Raw genomic sequence first — 20,397 nt, forward strand, 5'->3', positions numbered from 1 at the left:
AGAGCTCCAGAGAACTGTGATTCGCCCAAGGTCACCCAGCTGGCTTCGTGGAGGAGGGGGGAATCAAACCCGGCTCTCCAGATTAGAGTCCCACGCTCTTAACCACTACACCAAACTGGCTCTCTGCTGCATGAGAATGTTTACACTGGGGCTGAATTTAGGTATTTTTTCTGCACATGGAAGTGGACTGGGAGACATATTTACAGGCACTCTTCTACACGGAAATAATCTGATTTCCTTTCCCTTCAATGCTTAATGGAAGTGTGGGCCAAGAGGGAATAACAAGAAGGCAGACAGCAGTGCTTTGAATATCTGCAAGAAACTTTTGCTACTATCACCTTACCACTGGAAGGTGGAAAGCTTTATTACAGTATACATAGAGGGTTTGGATATACAGAAAGTGAATATATAATGTACTCAAGCCAATTTTATTCTTCTTTGACCAACGAAGAACCGTGTACAGCAAAACTACTGGCAGAACATTTTAAAGCAACTGGAACAGGTCTAATCAAAGTATCTCTGGCAAAACTGCACTGGCAGGTTTCAAGGGCCTCAAAGATAAAGAGCTCTGTAAGGTAAGCCAGTACTGCAAGACGGGAGACTGAGGCTGAGAAAGTATGACTTGTCTAAGGCCACCAAGTGAGTTTGCAGAGGCGGTTAACCTCATGGACTGCAGCTCATTTCTTAGCCACTATCCTACACCAGTTCTCAGACAGGATCATAATCATCAGCATTACCTACCTATCCTGTCTCATTTACTTGTTTTGTTACAAGACATGTGTTGGCAAAACAAACTAGCAACGATCATAAAATGTGATGCAAATCAGACTGTACTTATAAAGCAATATAGTATCTCATTTTGCTTCCCCCTACCAGCTCAGCAAAATGGAACACTCCAGACAATTTTAATGGCATTTCAGAGAAAAAATACCTGGTTTAACTCCATCTTCCAAATACACATGTGTATTGAAAAGGATAAATTCTTCTCTACTCACCCCAAACTGCATGACGGTGAAAGGAGCAAGTCATTTCCCTGAGAAAAGTGGGGCATCTGTTCTTCTGAAACCATGCTGTGTATCCCTGGCTATCATGTATTATTCTGCTTAACATCTGATCATTTCTAAACGTTGTCTGCAAACGCTCACCATTTGTGTGCCTGATGTTGATTACATTGGTCATAATTTATGATGATTAGAAATTCTAAGTATTGTGTTAGCCTCCTACTGGTGTGGGCAAACAGATTATTTAAGAACTCAGAGACACAAAAATAGAAGCTGAGATCTGAGAAATAAGCTTGGTCTGAATGGCTGAGAAAGGAAGTCAATGTAACCTGGGTTCAGCAGACAGGGAATAATTTGCAAGCCAATTTGGACACAAGCTATGTATACACATATATGTGCATACAAGCCCCACAGAGCTCCATTATCATGCTGGAAGAGGGTTTTTTTCTGGTTGTCTTCTAAGCCGGCATATTTCTATTGTCACACCACTAGGCTTTTTTATGTTGTGCTACTCAATCTACAGATGAGTTGTCAGAGCATCCATTTAAATGCCTGTTTGAAATATAACATTGTATGACCAAAAGAACCAAGGTCACCCAAAAACCTACAGGAAGGGTGTGTGAGAGTCTTTTTAAAAGACATTCTAGCCTTAAACAAATTAAACTAGTTCAGAGCCTTTTTAGATGCTAATATGGCAATTTACAAAGCAATTCATATTTCAGTTTGGCATTTGCAAACTGAATTAGATGCAAAGCCCTACCAGTTCAAGTCCTAGTGCTTACTAATAAAAGATTTGCAAAGAAAATTGAAATGCTGAATCTATCACCCCCTCAAATTGGTGAAATTACAGTTTAGTAAAAACAGTAAAAAAGAAAAAAGGAATCCAATATGTTTTAGAAAACAGATATCAAATAACATTAACAAGAAGATTTCAGTAGGTTTGCATATTTTATTTTGCCCTGCCAGAATACTGTCATGTATTTATTTCAATTATAATCCACAAAGAAAGAAACAATGTGTCTTATAATGAATAAACACCAAAAATACCAGAAATGTTTCTGCATTGGAAACTGGCAGCAGATGCAGGCTTGGTTTTGTCCAGGGACCCTGAGTCTCTGCTCACAAAGCAACCTCAACCTCTCCAGGCAGCCTCTTCTCTAAGAGGTCAATTTGTCATGATACCAAAGCAACTCTTTAAACTCAGACAGTGATTTTTACTCCAAATAAATGAACCTCAATCTGCTTAAAATAAAATACCAAAAGGCTAATTATAGTTTCTAATAAATAAGACAGCAGACATGAAAATGGATGTGCTAATTAATTACTGTTAATCGACTGCTCTAATACAGTGAATATGAGACCTGCATCCAAAGAAGAAAACTGGAGGAGATTCACTACTTCAGTGCAAGCCATCATTGTCAGAAACAGATCCAAGGCCAAAGTGGGCCCAGGGTCTATTCTCATGTTGCATGGGGCAAATTGGTCTCATGCACGTAATGAGGATCCAAAGCCAGTTTCAAATTGTACACACAGATACTCTGGTATAAAGGTACAACTGAAATGAATCTGCCACACAAACAGGAGTTCATGTTTTTTTGCTCTCACTTGTGGACGTGTATATCCTTTGCTTATTTGAAGTACTGAGAATCTATCACTTTCTTGCAAAGGAATCTACAAAACAAAATCTTTGCATTCTGTCTAGTATCTCTTTCACTTAGGAGTGCACTTGTTCCAAGTTCCAACTACTATCTGGGGTCTATTCAAAAATTAATTCCATTTTATTCTCATATCAGGTTGTTAAGGGGTTTTCTTATAAGGATATAGCATCACTTTCTAATCTCCTATAAGTTTAATTGCCTGGCTAGGCGATGTTAAAAGTGAGTTTTGCCTACTTTGTTCTTTGTGCCCTTTCACAAACTTTTGCTCTCTGTTAGAAATTGCAATGCAGGTAAATAAAATCTTGGATATTGTAGTCTCGTCTTCCTAGCACCCCTTCTTATCAGCCCACAATTTTAACCCTCTGGTTTTCCAAAAGATAACAAGAGGAGCCAAAGAAACTGTAAACTATCACTGTTTTGTAGTTTATACGTCTTGCTAACTTTTAGAAAGTACTGCTCTTTAGAATTTTACTGACACAGGCTTGTTTGTTTTATATAACCTATTTTGCTATTGTAAACAATTTCCTCTTTGATTCTAAAAATGCTACCCTGTTATGTATGCGCTTTGTCTGAATTTGTTTCAAGTGCATCAGTTTATTTGAGTGTTTTCTCTAATAACCTTTAATTGCCAGTTATTGCCAGTCTTGATTTGGATGAAGTTTTGGATGGGAACTTCCTGAATTGGGACTTAGTGGGAGATTTTTGGATGGGAACTCCCTGAATTGGGACTTAGTGGGATATTTTCCCCTCACACAGGTGTTGCATGCAAACCACACTTTACTCACTATGGCATCATTCAGATTAAATGACAATGCAGACTGCCCTCTACCCTCCCCCCAATGTATGGTCTAACTAAAGACTTCACCTTTCATAGCAAATAATCGCTTGTGTCATTATAATCCAGATGCAAACAATGATTTGCTTTCTTGTCTACAAACCAAGACTCCAAAATTTGGTCTAATTCTGGCTTGGAATCCTGGTTTCTGGGGGAAAGTGCAAACCAGGATTCACATTTCAAACATGAAGACAAATGAAGGAAGTCTGATTTCTGAGCCAACCAGTTTGTTGCAACCTTTGAACCACACCTATAAATCTTCTGAAGCTGAGCAAGTATACTTTATAAAGGACTGCAGGGAACTTGCAAGACAGTGATATACAGGGGACCACAAATTGTGCAGACAGTATGCATCTAGAAGTGGAAGATCCTAGTCATGCCAATATAACCACACTATAAACAGCACCACCCACAATTGTGCCAAGATGGGGCTTAAGAGATAAGCAGTATCTGACAACTGCCACGCCCTCCTTTATCCAAGATTCCCATCTTCAAGTTGCCATTCAGCACAGCTGTCAGCAAAGTCACTACACAAAAAAGTTACACACCCAGTGGCACTCCTGGGCCTTTACAAGCCCTCTTTCTTTTATGCAATCAAGCCCACACAATAGCACTTCAGTCTATGTCATGTACCAAGCTAAGTGGCGAGGATGAGTTGAGTTCTCCCAAGGCAGATGCTCTGCGAAAGCACACATAAAAGGAAAATGAACAAAATCTGTGCACTGTTCATTCTCTACTTTCCCGTTGCATAGAACACGTGAGACCTACGTGCAATTTTTCTCTTTTCTGCAAACTTCGCTCTATCCAGCTGCTGCTTCGTTCTTTTCTTCTGCAAATCGTGTTCCTCCTTCGACTCTTGCTGCAGAGGAAGAAACATGGTAAGTATATAAACTATAGATGTTTCTGTTTACCACCCTTCCCCCTCCCACCCCACCTCCTCTTATATCACCTTTGTCCAAATTTTGAAGACCAGAGAAGAGGAGAAAGGAAGATGCTGAAGAAGATATAAAGACTGACTCCTCCATTGGTGAGAAATGTGACTTTCAGGCACTAATAAAAGAACGCTCTGAAGCTATTAAAAGGACCATGTGATAATATAATGAGCACCAAGAGATGTGGGCAAACATGTAAACAGATTAACAGCAAAAGGCAACAGACTTTAAGTAATTCACTGCCACGCACCATACCTGCTGTGTAGAATTTTCAAGAGACCTGTTTTGCCGCCCTACCACCTTCCAAAAGTCATGAGCGCTGGAAATGGGAAAGAAAACTCCCACAAGATACTACAGCAAACATATCTAACCAGACAGGGAAGGTTCTGTAATCCAGCTGATAAGGTTTTATCCAACAAAACTTGCTTCATTAAAGAGAACTTGGTTAAAAAAAAATAACATAAAAATCACACTGTCTAATACTACTTGCTATTATACATCAGTCTACTACTATCTTTCAGATTTCAGTTGAGTAACTCCATTTACTCCCATAAACAATTCTTATCCTTTGAGGGGAGTGGGTCACATCCTTCAAACAGCTATCATGCTACAGCTTCCCTGAATTGTCAAGCAAGTACATTTTTAAGAGTCAAAAGCATGAACATTCATCAGGGGCAGTTAAGGTCTGGAGAGGGGAAAAGGGAATAATGGAAGCACAATTGCAAGCTATAGAGAAAAAAGGGGAGGAACTGAACAGTACTAATAAAGCTATGCAGGAATCTTTTTTAATGATCTGACAGCCTAAAATGGAAACTAACCAGAAGGGGGTAAGTGGATAGGTTACTAAGGCCAAATATGCTGGGGCAGTATAAAATTTAAACAAAGGTGCAAAATGCATTGCAACTAGTCAAGAATGTTGGGAACAATCCAAAAGGATTTTACCAGTATGCCAGTAGGAGGGGAGTAGATTGGGGCTCCTGCTCACATCAGAAAGAGAGGCTGACAAGAATACAAAAGGGAAACGTGCTTAATATATACTTTGCAATAGGCTTTCCCCCAAATTGCTTAAAACTACAAGCAACACTGACAAAACCAAAAAAGGAAAGAGTAAACAGAACACTTGGTCAGTCTGAATGTGACATTCATTACTCTTGAGGATCCAACATGAGTTAGCATTAGAGATGGGCACGAAATGAACCATGGAACAATTTTCCGGATGGAACGACTGGTTCATTTGCAGAGAAACACGTGTTCCATGGGACCGCGTTTTTATGGAACAAACAATTTTTTCCAACCGTTCCGTGGCCGGTTTGGTTTCACAGACCCCGTGCCAGTTTCAGCCCCTTGGCTGAACCCAGCGTGGGGGTCTGTGAAACTGACAGCCCCTTTCTCCTGATGCCCGGGCTGTCAGTTTTACAGACCCCACACCAGTTCCAGCGTGGGGGCTGTGAAACTGACAGCCCGGGCAGCAGGAAAAGAGGCTGTCAGTTTCACAGACCCTGCAGCTGAACCCAGTGTGGGGTCTGTGAAACTGACAGCCCCTTTCTCCTGCTGCCCAGACCACGTGATTCGTAGCATTCCATGAACCTTTTCCCAGTTCATGGTTCGTGACATTTCAACCACCCCACACTGGCTGCTGAAGCTGTTGTGGGGCATTTGAAACAGACAGCCCCTTTCTTCTGCTGCCCAGGCACCAGGAGAATGGGGCTGTCAGTTTCACAGACCCCGTGCCGGTTTCAGCCCATCGGCAGCAGGAGAAAGGGGCTGTCAGCAGAACAGAGAGGCTGTCAGTTTCACAGACCCCGCGTTGGGTTCAGCCAATGGGCTGAAACCGGTGCGGGGTCTGTGAAACTGATAGCCCCGTTCTCCAGCTGCCCAGGCAGCAGAAGAGAGGGGCTGTCTGTTTCAAATGCCCCACACCAGCTTCAGCAGCCGGTGTGGGGTGGTTGAAATGCCACAAACCACAAACTGGGAAAAGGTCGGAAGTTTGTGGAATGCTACGAACCATGAATCACGTGGTTCGGGGTTTTTTGGTTCATGCCCATGTCTAGTTGGCATAGTTCCTGAAGGAAGAAAACTACAGAGTTGTCTCAGAAAAGTAGGGGTGGGGGACAAATTTTAAAGCAAGCATTTAGAAGAGAATAAGGCCAACTATAGCAGTCAGTGGATGGAAGGCAGCATGGTATAGCCCAATCTCGTCAGATCTCAGGTCAGTACTTGGATGAGCAACCACCAAGAAAGAGTCTGCAGAGGAAGGAATGGCAAACTGCTTCTGCTTCTCATTTTCCTTAAACGTCCCTTTCTGGGGTCGCCATAAGTTGGTTGAGACCTAATGGCACATATGCATGTACACATAGCAGCCAACAGAGTTATATTATTGAAGAAATCACACCAAGCCAACTTTGTTCTCTTCCCCTGTCTATTAGCTCATTCAGTAGGCAGGAGGAATATAGCTATCAAAATGTACCTAAGCAAAGCTATAGGCCCATTATGTACATGCTAGCAGCAGTAACTTCATGAGGACATGAAACTTGTTTCCATTCTATATCCAGGAATAGTGAAACCCTGTTATAGGACATGTGCTTTTTCATTAGATGTCAGCTAGGATATTGATCCGTGTCTAAATTACATCCTTCTAAGCAAGCATGAATTGTGTGAATTTGATGGAGCAACCACAAAGTGGCTAAAAATAACTGCACTTAGTGAATAATAATAAATTGAAACAAAAGTGAAAAGTGGAAGCAACCAGATTTGTGCAGCAGTCAGTTTTCAAGCCTGCATAGTAGTTTCAAATATAACTTCTATGCAGAAGATGACAATACATGTATCAAATTTGTGGATGACCCCAAAATTGGCGGGGGGAGGAAAAATGATCTGCATAAACTTGGAGACTGTTGGACTGATGACTGTAAAACCAGGTTAACTAATTATTAGTTATTTACAAGAGGTAGCAAAGTAGAATTCAGTGTTGACACAGAACAATGCCAGAACTTACTAAGGGCTTTCCCACATGCTCATTCACACTGGGTTTTTTGGTTAGTCAGCCCGTGAGGATCGGTTTCGCTTTGGGCATCTTTAATTCTGCACTTGAGGGAGTCCAATTGAGGTGGTGCCTAGTTTTTATTTCTGCACTTAGAAAAGCACCCCATTTCTGCTGTGCACTTTCTGGGGGGAAACATCAGTGGTTTCGTCACTGTGGGGTTTTTTTTTTAGCATGCTTTGCAACTTCTAACTTTTGGACATTAGAGGGGGTTGTAGTTAACCTCTACCTCACTCTGTACTTGTCTGTCAATGATTGGATGGTGTTATTTGAGCTCCAAATTTAACAACATTTATGTGCGTTGATTGGCTTAGGCATTCTGGAGGGAAACTTTAAAATATTAGACAGAATTTTAAATTTAAAAAAAATGGCAACGTTGCAACATTTTTTTAAATTAAAAATTCAAGAAAAAAACTGGACTAAAAAAATGCAGGCAACACAGGAACTCTTGCATAAAATGTCGTCCTAAATAGTTTGTGGTGGTGAGAAGTCATTTCATACTACCGAGGTTAGTATGGACACAACTCATAAGAAACAATTACAAGGGTTGTATTGTCGGAGGCTTTCACGGCCGGAGAACGATGGCTGTTGTGGGTTTTCCGGGCTGTATTGCCGTGGTCTTGGCATTGTAGTTCCTGAAGTTTTGCCAGCAGCTGTGGCTGGCATCTTCAGAGGTGTAGCACCAAAAGACAGAGATCTCTGAGAGATCTCTGAGAGACAGAGATCTCACTGAGAGATCACTGAGAGATCTCTGTCTTTTGGTGCTACACCTCTGAAGATGCCAGCCACAGCTGCTGGCGAAACGTCAGGAACTAGAATGCCAAGACCACGGCAATACAGCCCGGAAAACCCACAACAGCCATCAATTACAAGGGTTTTTTTCCCGGTTTGAGGGCAGGAGTGGGGAGGGGAAGAAAGGAGGGGGAACAGATCACTGGATACTTACCATGAATGGTCTTTATCCTCTGAGGAAAGAAGAACATCTTGGTGGGTGATTCCCACTCTCCATTCAGGGAGGCAGGAACAAAATCATTCCACTTCCTGTCTCCTTGGTGGGAGTCACCCATCTCCTCAATTCTTTCCCTGCCTCGACAGGGAGACCAGTTTAGAATATGCACTGTCTCACCTATTTGTTTTTCTTTCCTTCCTTTCAACCTACTTCTACCTCTAGATCTTTATTCTTGTGCCTTTCTTCAATTCCTTCTAAATTTTTTCTCTACCCTACTCTATTTTCTTTATCTACCTGAAGAAACTTCAGGGGAAGACTTCTTCAGATAGGAGAACGTATTGGCTGCGGCGGCCATTTTCTCCAGATCTAACAGCATTACAGTGTGTGTTTCTCAACTGCTCTAAAATGGAAAATTGTGAGGGCAGCAATGGCTTCCTCTCCAAAGGAGAGCTAGAAGCCTCCCTCACTACCATTCCCAGCAGCCACATTGATGCAGCACAGATTGCTCAGAGACCACAGTGGCTGCTGTTCCCAGTACAAAAATATCAGAGGCTCAAAAGCAAGCCAAAAAGAGGCGCCATTCCTCCCTAGCTAAGGAAGTCACAGCAGCCATTTCCAGCCCTGCCAACTTGGGTGATTACACATTGCTGTTCAACCAATCAGGACACAGGGGGATAAAGGGAAGGGCAAAAGGCAGGGCCAGGGCTTATACCAAAGAAAACATACTGCTTTTCAAAAAGCCATCTTTTAAATTCACTATTAAAAAATCAGGGTATATGAGCAGGGAGAAAAACCACAGAAAACACAGGGGGAAATTGATTCTGCAGCAGATGTAGCCTTTCACTGTGAAGAACTTGAAAGAGCATGGAAAGCAATTTGAAGACTGAAGTGAGGTTTTTTGACCATGTGTGCAGAAATCAGGGGATACATCAAAGTTGTATGAGCCAGAACTGATGAAAAACTCCATGTGGAAAAGTCCTAAGTTTAAAAAAATTGACAGAGACAGATCTGAGATGCTTTAAATATAGGTTATCCTGCCTCACAGCAGATGATTTGGTGGGTTGTCTTCTAACTTCCCTTACAGTTCTCAGATTTAGCTCTGCAACTGCCTTAGGACATAATGACAAACTTGCCTAGGAATTCCTTGGGCTTGCATGATTCCCTCCCCTTGGTTTATCATTATGTCCAAGCCACAATTGGTTTCTTGCCTACAAACCAGGTTTTAACCATAGCTTGGAACCCTGGTTTGGAGGGCAGAAACACACCAGAGTATGTGCTTTAGAGGTGATCAAGAGTCTTTAGTTCCCAAGCTGCTCATGAGGAGAGATGGGAGTGGGCAAGTCCATGTATTTCCAAGCTCATTCTTGCAATGATAAACTTTGGTTTGCTGTTACTTCTAAATACAGCCAAATGATCTTATCTGTGTGGAGTGTTTGACTAGACTTTTGACGTCCTTTTCAACCGTATGATGCGACATATTCACAGTTAATACATTCTAGCAACACTATTCACATACATGCAGTTGGCTGTATTGGAACTCAAACTGCTGTATTTCCACTTCAACCTATTAATAATGCCCATGGCTTCTAGGTGCCTTCATGGCTTTGGGACTGAATTCTTTCAGTCATTCTAAACTTTTAAGCAAGAAAGTATACCAATATGGGGCACAGTTGCTATACAGGCAATCAGTCTCCTGGTAGACAATGGATTGCTGCAATATGACTGCTTTAAAGCTGCCTGCCTGCCTGCCCTGCCCTGCCCTGCCCTGCCCTGCCCGCCTGCTTAAATTTGGTCCTTCCATTTCATGGCAACGTTTGAATGATTTTATGCATAAGATATATTTTTGCAGACAAAGTTTAATTCTCCGGTTTCCTGCCCACGTTTTCTAGTCGCCCTTTAGAATGCTATACTACAATGATGACCGCTTGCAGTTTCTTACAATTTACCATCACCTGTGGATTTCATTAGAGTACAGATTCTGATCATCAATGCAGATATTAAACACAAGCAACTCTGACACTAGCCCCATCCTCCCCATGCTATTGCTCAAAACTAGTTTCATGGCTGTTTCCTGCTACCCTTTGTCTACATTTTTTAGAAAATCTTATCCCAGGAGCGTGCCTTCCCTACTAACTGTGAGGCATAGTAGTATATGATTCTCCAAATCCCAATGTGCAGTTTCCTTCACTGTTTTTAAAACAACCAAAAACAAGCAAGCATTTAACGTAGCAGAAGTTATTCCCCAAGCACTTTCTACTCACCTGAAAGACAATATTTCTATATCTCCCCCCACCACCAGGCCCCACAATACTTCCCAGCTGGAATGCTTCCTAGCTAATGCTGTTATCTATTGTCTATTCTTTGTCACATCCACAGCCAGAGTATGGTTCTCCTTCTTACTGAAACATGGGCTCTGCTCCTCACATACTTTATATCATTTCAGGAATAGAACAGCAATCCTGGCTCATTGTCAGATGGGCATGCCTGGTGCTCCAGGATCAGCTTCCCTGGACCTGGTGGCAGCACTCTGCTAACCCTCTTGTAGTACAGACATGCTGTCGGAAGCTGCTTTGCTCAGTTGGTTCCCTGTTTCCCATAATTCCGATAAATTCTTTCACAACCAACCCATTTCTTCCATTCTGAACTGCAAAAACTAAGCTTTGCTTCATTACTCCTTCTTGATGATGTTGCTTCTCTCTGTCTTGCTATCTTATATGACATTCCCGTCTGCTCTCTTTTTGATTCCAGCAACTGCATTTCCTTGCTCATGATGACCTTGGCTACACTACAAGATTGGGCTCTAAGTTTGCATTGTATTAATGAAGACCAATGAAGTCTTCTTTTCACAATACTACGGTGCTGACATGCTTCCCAGTAATAAGCCAAATCTATTCTTTTTTCCCCAGCATTTGCCAATATTCCCATAATGCACTGTTGCTATGGCAGTACATCCTCGGAGATTAATTCCAAGTTTATTCAGAAAATAAGCCTTCTCCTGTCCTATTGTAGAAAAGAAGGGTAAATTTTATGAATACCCGTTAAAAGGTCCAGGTTAGAGATCCAGAAAACTTTGGCCAGGTTTATCACTCTCATAACTGAAACACTTAGCAACTGAACTATGACAAAAGTAAATTTCAAATCCATATTCTATGCTAAGGAAACCCAAATTCTAAGCTTTTTATATGCTCTAGAAATTAAGCAAATCCACACAAATCAGATTGTAACTTGAATAGTTTATGCCTACAGCAATGGCTGAATGGAGCTGAAGCCCTGAACTGATTTTTCTCTATCACATTTTCAATGACAGAGAGAAATAAGGGAGAGGCACTAGGAAATGCTGGAAGCAGACAGATACAGGGCCTTGTTTAAGGTATAGAATACATGGTTTTCACTTTGCAGACATATGAGCTATGTGTATATAATACAGCTGAAACTAAGGACTACAGACGAGCTGATTTCTCACTGTACTGGGTAAACCGCTACCACACTTCTCTACCAGCTACTCCTCCAGTTGCCTCACCATTGTGAGCAGATCCAAAAAGGTGCAGGATTTTGGGTTACACAGGAGCTTCTTAATGGTGATACACGAGATGCAGACGCTCCCCTCTCAGCTGTTGCATTTCCAGTACCAGGGGGAAACATATTTACTTACCCAAGCTTTTAGTCTCCCTCCCCCATCTCTTTCTCCCTCTGTTTCTTTTTCTACTTAGTCTGGGGGATCTTTGACCCACTGATTTGTGTTTCTAATGCTGTCTTCTGTGTTTTGGTTTTATCTCCGCTTATATGATGTATATCTACTATGTTTTGAGTTACCGGTTTTCTAATTGTTACTGTTTTTCTAAACTGTTAAAGAGTTTTTGCTGCTTTTGCAGATGTTTCCTTAATGTTGCTCATTTTTGTTGATAATATGTGTGAGGCTTAGGCATGATCTAGATTTCACTTTAATTGCAAGAACCAGCTGGTTAAGGAGTGGGATATAAATGTTTAAAACAAACAAGAGATGCTCTACTGGCCAACTGCAGAAATTGCTGTCCCTCAGCTATCCCAATACACACTGCATCATTTATTTTCCTATCCTTTCATGCAGAAATTATAAACCTTTAACAACTTCCAAAATGAAAATGGTGTAGGAAATATCTTGTAAGCATCCCAAACACTTCAAGACTCCAGAGCATTCCATACTTTTTAAAATATATATATATATATTATCTTTGCACTACACTTGCACTAGAAACAGAACCAACATCTGTCATGCAAAATCCTGTCCTTACAATGTTCAAAGTGGCTAGCTTTGTTTTATTGGAGACAGCTGTACAATTTGCTTTTATTTTATTTTTTCAAAAAACTGAATAGGAGAGTGCTGCTCTCTAGTGCTGGAGAGGGAAAGTGCACAATTACTGTTGCAGGAGATGAGTAGAGTTTTGCTAGTAGTTGCCACTTTTTAAAAAAGAGTTGCATAAACACTTCTATGCTTGTGAGATGTATGTGTGTGTTATGTGCCGTCAAGTTGCCTCCAACCTATGGCGACTCTATGAACAAAAGACTTCAAAATCATCCTACCACTAAACTTGCTCAGATCTTGTAAACTGGAGGACATGGCTTCTTTTACAGCCCAGCCATCTTGCTTTGGGTCTTTCTCTTTTACTACTGCCTTCAACTTCTTCTAGCATTATTGACTTTTCCAGAGAGTCTTGTCTTTTCATGATGTGACCAAAGTACAATAGCCTCAGTTTTGTCATTTTAGCTTCTGGGGAGAATTCAGGCTTGGTCTGATCTAGAACCCACTTATTGGTCTTTCAGCCATCCATGGTAACTGCAAAACTCTCCTCCAGGACCACATTTCAAATGAATCAATTTTCTTTGTTAGCTTTCTTCATTGTCCAACTTTCTCATCCATACATAGTAATGGGAAATACCATCGGTTGGATTATCTTGATTTTGGTCCCGAGAGAGACAACCTGCTCTTTAAGGACCTTTTCTAGTTCCCTCATGGCTCCTCTTCCAAGCCTCAGCCTTCTTCTGATATCTTGATTGCAGTCTCCCTTTTGGTTGATGACTGAGCCAAGGAATAGAAAATCTTGAACAATTTCGATTTCCTCATTGTCAACTTTAAAATTGTGTAATTCCTCAGCAGTCATTACTTTTGTCTTCTTGATGTTCAGCAGTAATTTTGCTTTGGCACTTTCTCCTTTAACCTTCATCAGTAATCATTTCAAGTCTTCACTATTTTCTGCCAGTAATGTGGTATTATCTGCATATCTCAATTGCTAATGTTCCTTCCACCAATTTTCACTCCACCGTCTGCAAAATCTAATCCAGCTTTCCTTATTATATGTTCTGCAACAGGTGGAGAGATAATAAGCATTCTTGTCTGACACTTTTGCCAATTGGAAACCATTCTGTTTCCCCATATTCTGTCCTAACAGTAACCTCTTATGCAAAGTACAGATTGCGCATCAAAACAATCAGATGCTGTGGCACCCTCATTTCTTTTAATACCATCCATAGTTTTTCATGATCTACACAATCAAAAGCTTTGCTGTAATCTATAAAACAAACTGATTTTCTTCTGAAATTATCTAGTATGTTCCATTAGCCATCATAAATTTGCAATGTGATCTCCAGTGCCTCTTCCTTTTCTGAACATCTGGCATTTCTTGCACCATATATGGAAAGAGTCTTTGCTGTAGAATTTTGAGCAACACTTTGCTTGCATGGGAAATTAATGCAATGGTCTGATAGTTGCTGAATTCTTCGGCATCCCCTTTTTTTAGAATTGGAATGTAGACTGAACATTTCCAGTCTGTGGGCCAATCTTTGTTTTTCCATATTTATTGACAGATTCTTGTTAAGATTTTGATTCTGTAGCTTGAAATAACTCTGTAACTCATTTACTCCAGGTGCTTTATTTCTCCCAATTGCTTTGAGTGCAACTTTCACTTCACTTTCTAAAATTTCTGGTTCTTTGTCAAAAGATTCTTCTTTGAAGGTATCTGTCATTCATCCATCTCTTCTGTATAGTTCTTCAGTATATTGTTTCTATCTTTATTTTGCCCAAGCGAAGGAGGGAAGCCTCCTAAGGAACAGAAACCAGGAATCAAAGAGCCTAAGCTCAGGGAGGCAGAAAATGGGGTTATAATCAAACACCCTATGCCGTGTATATGACTTATAATATTAGTCATGCATCACAATCAACATATATGAAGTATCATGATGGTTTACATATAAATACAGTTACAAAGTCCAGTCCCAAGACTTATTTATATATATTTGTCCTTTCTTATTTTGTAGGTTGCCTTTGCAGAACAGAGTTCTTCAGCATGAAGTCTGAAGCAGCCTTTTCTTTTCCTCCGGAAAAGGCAACCTACAAAATAAAAAGGACAAATATATATAAATATAAATAAGTCTTGGGACTGGACTTTGTAACTGTATTTATATGTAAACCATCATGATACTTTGTATTTGTTGATTGTGATGCATGACTAATATTGTAAGTCATATACACGGCATAGGGTGTTTGATTATAACCCCATTTTCTGCCTCCTTGAGCTTAGGCTCTTTGATTCCTGGTTTCTATCTTTATTTTGTCCTGATCAGATACTGTATTTCCATGTTGATATTTCAGTATCCAGAATTGTGGTTTGAATTTCCCTTTGATTTCCGGAATCTTGTGGAACAGACCTTTTGTTCTTCCTTTTTTGTTGTTCTCTTCTATTTCTTTGCATTGGTTATTATAATAAATTTCTTTGTCTCTGCATACAAGTTGTTGAAAAGCTGCATTCAGAATTCTAGGTCTATTTCTGTCACCTTTGCTGTTGCTTCTCGTCTCTTTAGCAATTTTAACAGTTTACTCAGTCATCCATTTAGGCTTCTCTTTTGGTGGGGGGGGGGGGCTACAAGAAAACTCTTTGCAGATTCTTCCTTGATAATATCTCTGGTTTCAACCCATAGTTCTTCTGGTTCACCATCAATTAAACTTAGTATTGCAAATTTGTTCTTTACATGGTCTTAAAATTCTTCAGGAATATTATTTATATTTTGGCACTATGATTCTTTTAGTGTTTCTCTTCAGCTTTATTCTAATTTTTGATATTAGCAACACATGATCTGTACCGCCAATCAGTTCCTGGTCTTGTTTTAACAGACAGAATAGAGCTTTTCCATCTTCTGCTTCCAATTATGTAAACTATTTGATTCCAGTATTGGCCACCGGGTAATTTCCATGTATATAATCATCTTTTTGGTTGTTTGAAGCATGTGTTAGCAATGAACAGGTTGTTAGCTTCACAAAATTCTATGAACCGCTCTTCAGCTTCATTTTGTGATCCTAATTCAAATTTTCAACATTTGATTCTGTATTGTCTCCTGCTTTTGCATTCCAGTCACCTATGATTATCAGCATATCTTGTTTAGGTGTATGATCAATTTCTTCTTGGACAGTTGGGTAAAAGTTTTTGATTTCTTCCTCAGCATTTGTAGTTGGGGCATAAACTTGAATGATGGTTATGTTAATAGGCCCTCCATGAAGTCTGACTGATATTAAATGGCCAGAATTGCATTATAGCTCTTAACTGCTTGTGCTGTGTCTTGCCTCAGTATTAGAGCAACATCATTTCTTTTGAGTTTGTCATTTCTAGTTTTCTGACTGAAAATATCCTGAGTAGATCCATATTAGTTTACTCACACCCAGGACTGCAATATTTAAACATTCCATTTCTAGTTTTATGATTTCTAGCTTACCTGGCTTCATACTTCTTATATTTCATATTCTTATTATGTGTGTTGCACAGCTTTGGACGTTACTTTTGTCTATTCATGTCAGCAACTGGATGTCCTTTCAGCTTTAATCCAGTCCCATCATTAAAAACAGCGCTATTCGTACATGTCCTCTGCTCTTTCCCAATAGCCAATTCAGTGCCATCCAACCTGGGTGTCCTGTCTTTCAGCACTACATCTTCTTTTGTTTTGGAGTGTCTCATCATAGGGTTTTTAAGGTAAGAGATCAGCAGCAGTGGTTTACTTCTTCTACATAGTACTAACCAGAGTTGGCTGAAGTGACACTGCCATTGTCTGTGAAAGAGCCTCCGCCACTACTGCTGCTTCCCAGTAGCTAGCCTTCAAGAATGCCTCCACTCCCATCACAACTGGAACAGTCAGTTCTCTTCTGCTGATGTGAATGTTGATTCCTGAAGGGGGTGAGTGCATCTTAGCCTGGTGTCTCAGCTTTGACCCTTCTGCCTTGAGTGACTCTGCTAGGAGTTTAGACTGCCCACGCTCCAAGCCCACGCTCCTGATGGTATTGCCCCTAACTTCACTAACACACTAAAACCTGCTCACCACATTAAGGTGTGTGTGTTTTTGAGATATCTGAAGAGATTTCTGCCTCTAAAAACATTTTTATTTTTTTTTTATTTTTTTTTTTTATTTTTCATAACTACAAAACACTACACCAGACTATCACAAGGAAAGGGAAGAGGGAAGGGACAAAGGGGAGTGGAAAAAGAAAAAGGGGGGGGGGAATGAACTACAAACACTAAACACTACACTTCAATGTTTCCCTTCATACTGTCATAATACAAAAATAGCTCCATAGAATAATGATGGAGTGGTTAATCATACAGAGAATAAACATTTCAAATTCTGATTAAACTTTCCTCCCCCTTCTGGGTCCCGGACGCAATTCTCTCTGTGCAACTGCTGTTGCAATGCTCTCCTCCTCCCCCCCCCCTCCGGCTCCTCCTTTTCTTCGTTCTTGATGCAGCAGAGTTCTGGGTTTTTATTCTCAAAATCCTTTAGTTGATCTTCTGATAATATCTTATAGGCCTGATCTTTATATCTGAACCATATTCCTTCCGGGAATAACCATTTGTACTTTATTCCATGGTCCCTCAGAAGAGCTGCAAACTTTTTATATTTAAAACGCCGTTTCCGGACTAGAAATGGAACGTCCTTCAAAATCTTGACTTTCAAACCCATAAAGTCCAAATCCGCATTGTATGAGTTATATAGGATGGTGTCCCGAATCTTTTTAGTTGAAAAGTCAATAATGATCTCACGAGGCAACTGTCGCTTTGTTGCATATTTTGAAGAAGCCCGACGGACCTCCAAAATGGCGCTTTTAACCTCTTCTTTAGTCGTCCTCGCGGGTGTCGCCAGTAATTCCGAGACCAAATCCCACAGATCCTCATTTTCCTCCTCTTTCACGTTTTGGAGACGCAAAATTGTCTGCGTTCGTTCCACTTGTAGCCCGATCAGTTGGTTCTCCACCAACTTCAGCTCCTTTTTTGTAGCCTTCACAAGTGACGCACTTTCCAGAGCAGACTTTTCTGCCCCCCCCCGCTGCTGCCTTAATGGTTTTCACCTCGCTTTCAATTAAGCCCACCCTTTGATCAGTTTCGTTCAGCTTGTCAACAAAGGGTTTTATGGCTTCCACCACCACCCTGCGCACCAATTCTTCGAGCGACTCCCCTTTCTGCAAGGTGGCCGAGATTGACTTACCGAGAGCGGGACTTTGCTTCTTTGCTGCCATTTTGGGGGGGGGGGGCGCCAACAAAATTCTGGAACTCCACGAAGGGGAAGAGCGAGTCTTCTTCAGATCAACCTCTCCTTCACAAACGCTTGTAGAACAGAAGGGATTCGCTTGTTTACAGGCTTCCGCCTGTTTCTTTTACTTGCCGTTTCTCGTTGCCCGGCGGCACTCGAGGCGCCGCGCACATCTGCCGGCCTCCATAGGGACAAACGGGCAATTCCCTCCCCGCATTGATTTCGGGGAGTTCTTCCCGCCGCGTCCCGGACCCTGGCTCCCTCCCTGGGAGTCCTGGGGGCTAATCCTTGCAGATCAGCCGCCCGGTCAGGGTGCCCGGTCGTTTCCTCCCGGACCAGCCGAGAGGAGCATCCGGCATGGCTGAGAAAACGAAACCGAATCCCTAAAAACATTTTTAAAGAATCACAAAGTAGGTAAAGTATTGGTGACAGGTTGTTGCTTTTCATAGTGCAGTCACAGGCTCTATTCAATAGGCACCCCATGACAACTGCACAAACCTATCCCACAAAGCTGTCACAATAGCTGGAATTGGTGGGGGGATCATATTTTCTCAGTGAAGTTGTTCTTTCAGTACTGGAAAAATATGTTATTGGCAGAGAAGTGACAGTCCCTTGCAACACTAGTAACGAGAGTATTTATTGCCTAAAAACTGGAAGTCTGAATAGACTCTCTATATGATTTGTTCAATTGGATAGTTACGTCCAGGAAGCTGCTGTAGTGAATCCAATTAATCCTCATGGCCTAAACACACAGAGGGAGTTTTCAGTGACTGGGATTTTTAAAACCATACTTATTAAATAAAACTAGAAATGAAATACACTATTTAATTAGGTCTTAGATCTGCTCATGGGAAGCTTTTGTTTCTAGTGGGAGCAAACCCCTTAATCCAGAAGTACTCTAAATCTATGCTTGCAAGGATGGCCTTGATATACCTTCATTGAATGCAGAGAGGGAAAGAAATCAGCAAAGGCAGTGGGGCTGCTCTAATCTGACCCAACCTTTTAATAATGCTCATCTGCCTATGAGAATATCAACTACTCAAGGGACCATTCAACCAACTGCCTTTTTAATAAGACTGCTAGTCCAAAAATAATCTTAATCAATTAAATATCCCCAAACTGCAGCCAACACTGCCACAAGGTCATTCCTAATGCAAAACTTACAAGGAAAGCTAATAGTTATGCTTGATTTGATCTCTGTGCTGTACATCTCCACTCGCACTTAGAACTCTGAATAAAGTCTCCCTTTCATTTCTCTGTGATAAAGAGATATTTTAAAATATCACAGCCAGAAGTAATCTTTTTTTCTCCATGCAGTGATCTACAGTTTAATTTATGCTTACAAGCAATTTCAGTGTATGCTTTGCCCAGAGATCACAGGAAAAGATTAGTTCTTAAACTCTCTGCACATTTTAATGGAAGAAGAACTACTTTTCTTCCCACTATTTTAAATTCAATAATTTGAAACAGGCAGTAGAAACATGAATGAACTCTTGCAACCGAAATTTAATCAGTACCTTGAAAATAAGTCCCACTGAAATCACTTTAAAGGTCATCACATCCAAGCCCACAAATCAAACTTCTAAAATCTAGATGTGCACAATATTAATATAGTATTGATATCCAGGGCAGAATCTTGGCCAACAATGAAAAGAAAGAAATACACACATTAATGACATCTCAAAACAAAATTATTAGGAAAATCTTTAGCCATATTGGACAAAATGAAACCTAGAGATAACAGATAGAAGAAGAAATAAGGCTCTCTCAGGACCCAACCAAGCACAGTGGGGCAGAATAAGGCAAATTTGTTACAAATTTATTACAGATTCATTCAACGTATGGATAAGGGAGAGCACTGAAAACAACTTTCGGAAAAATCCCACACTCAGTGTTTATTCAGAGTATTCAAAGAATGCCTGAACTTTATTTGACATTAAGCAGGCTAGTCTTGCAAATTCTGATTGCAAGGAAGGTTTAATGCAGGTAAGGAGCACAGCTGCTGCAGAGGGATAGCCTTGCTAAAGGTGAGGAATTAACCATAGGGCTCTTTAAAAAAAAATAGCAAGGTATGTTCAAAACACAGAAGAGTCATCAACCTGCACAGAGGGGTTCACGATAAAGCTGAAGCCAACTTTGCAAGAAAGGCCAGTGATGCCTTTTGTACCTCTGTAGTAAGTTTAGCTCCAGTGTAAAAAAAGCATGAAGACCAGCTGCCAGGAGTAAAACTGACAAGGGGCTTCCCTGAACTTTCCCTTAAGAAACGTATGTGAGCTGGTTTCCATGCCGGTAAACCCCAAACTCAATATACAGGAAATCTACAGGATCTGGACAGGGGCATATGGTTGGCTTATTGCTCTTTATGCAATTGCGCAAATCCAAAAGAAATGTAAATATAGAAAGCTGGGATGTAGAGACCATGCCAAGAGGGACACATAA

General features: G+C 40.8%; 1 protein-coding gene across 4 annotated transcripts in view; it reads right to left on the reverse strand.

Moving 5' to 3' along the window:
* UIMC1 (ubiquitin interaction motif containing 1) overlaps positions 1-20,397 on the reverse strand; it is an 83,881-nt gene that overhangs the window by 39,373 nt on the left and 24,111 nt on the right. For all 4 annotated transcript variants that reach the window (XR_008596833.1, XM_054976197.1, XM_054976198.1 and 1 more), the window contains exon 3: positions 4,263-4,353. Coding sequence is in view for 3 of the 4 variants with exons in the window: in XM_054976197.1 (XP_054832172.1) it covers positions 4,263-4,353 (91 nt within the window). In the remaining variant the exon portion in view is untranslated. The remainder of the gene's footprint in view (positions 1-4,262; positions 4,354-20,397) is intronic.

This window comes from Eublepharis macularius, chromosome 4, assembly GCF_028583425.1.
Source record: "Eublepharis macularius isolate TG4126 chromosome 4, MPM_Emac_v1.0, whole genome shotgun sequence".
NCBI classification, from domain to species: Eukaryota; Metazoa; Chordata; class Lepidosauria; order Squamata; family Eublepharidae; genus Eublepharis; species Eublepharis macularius.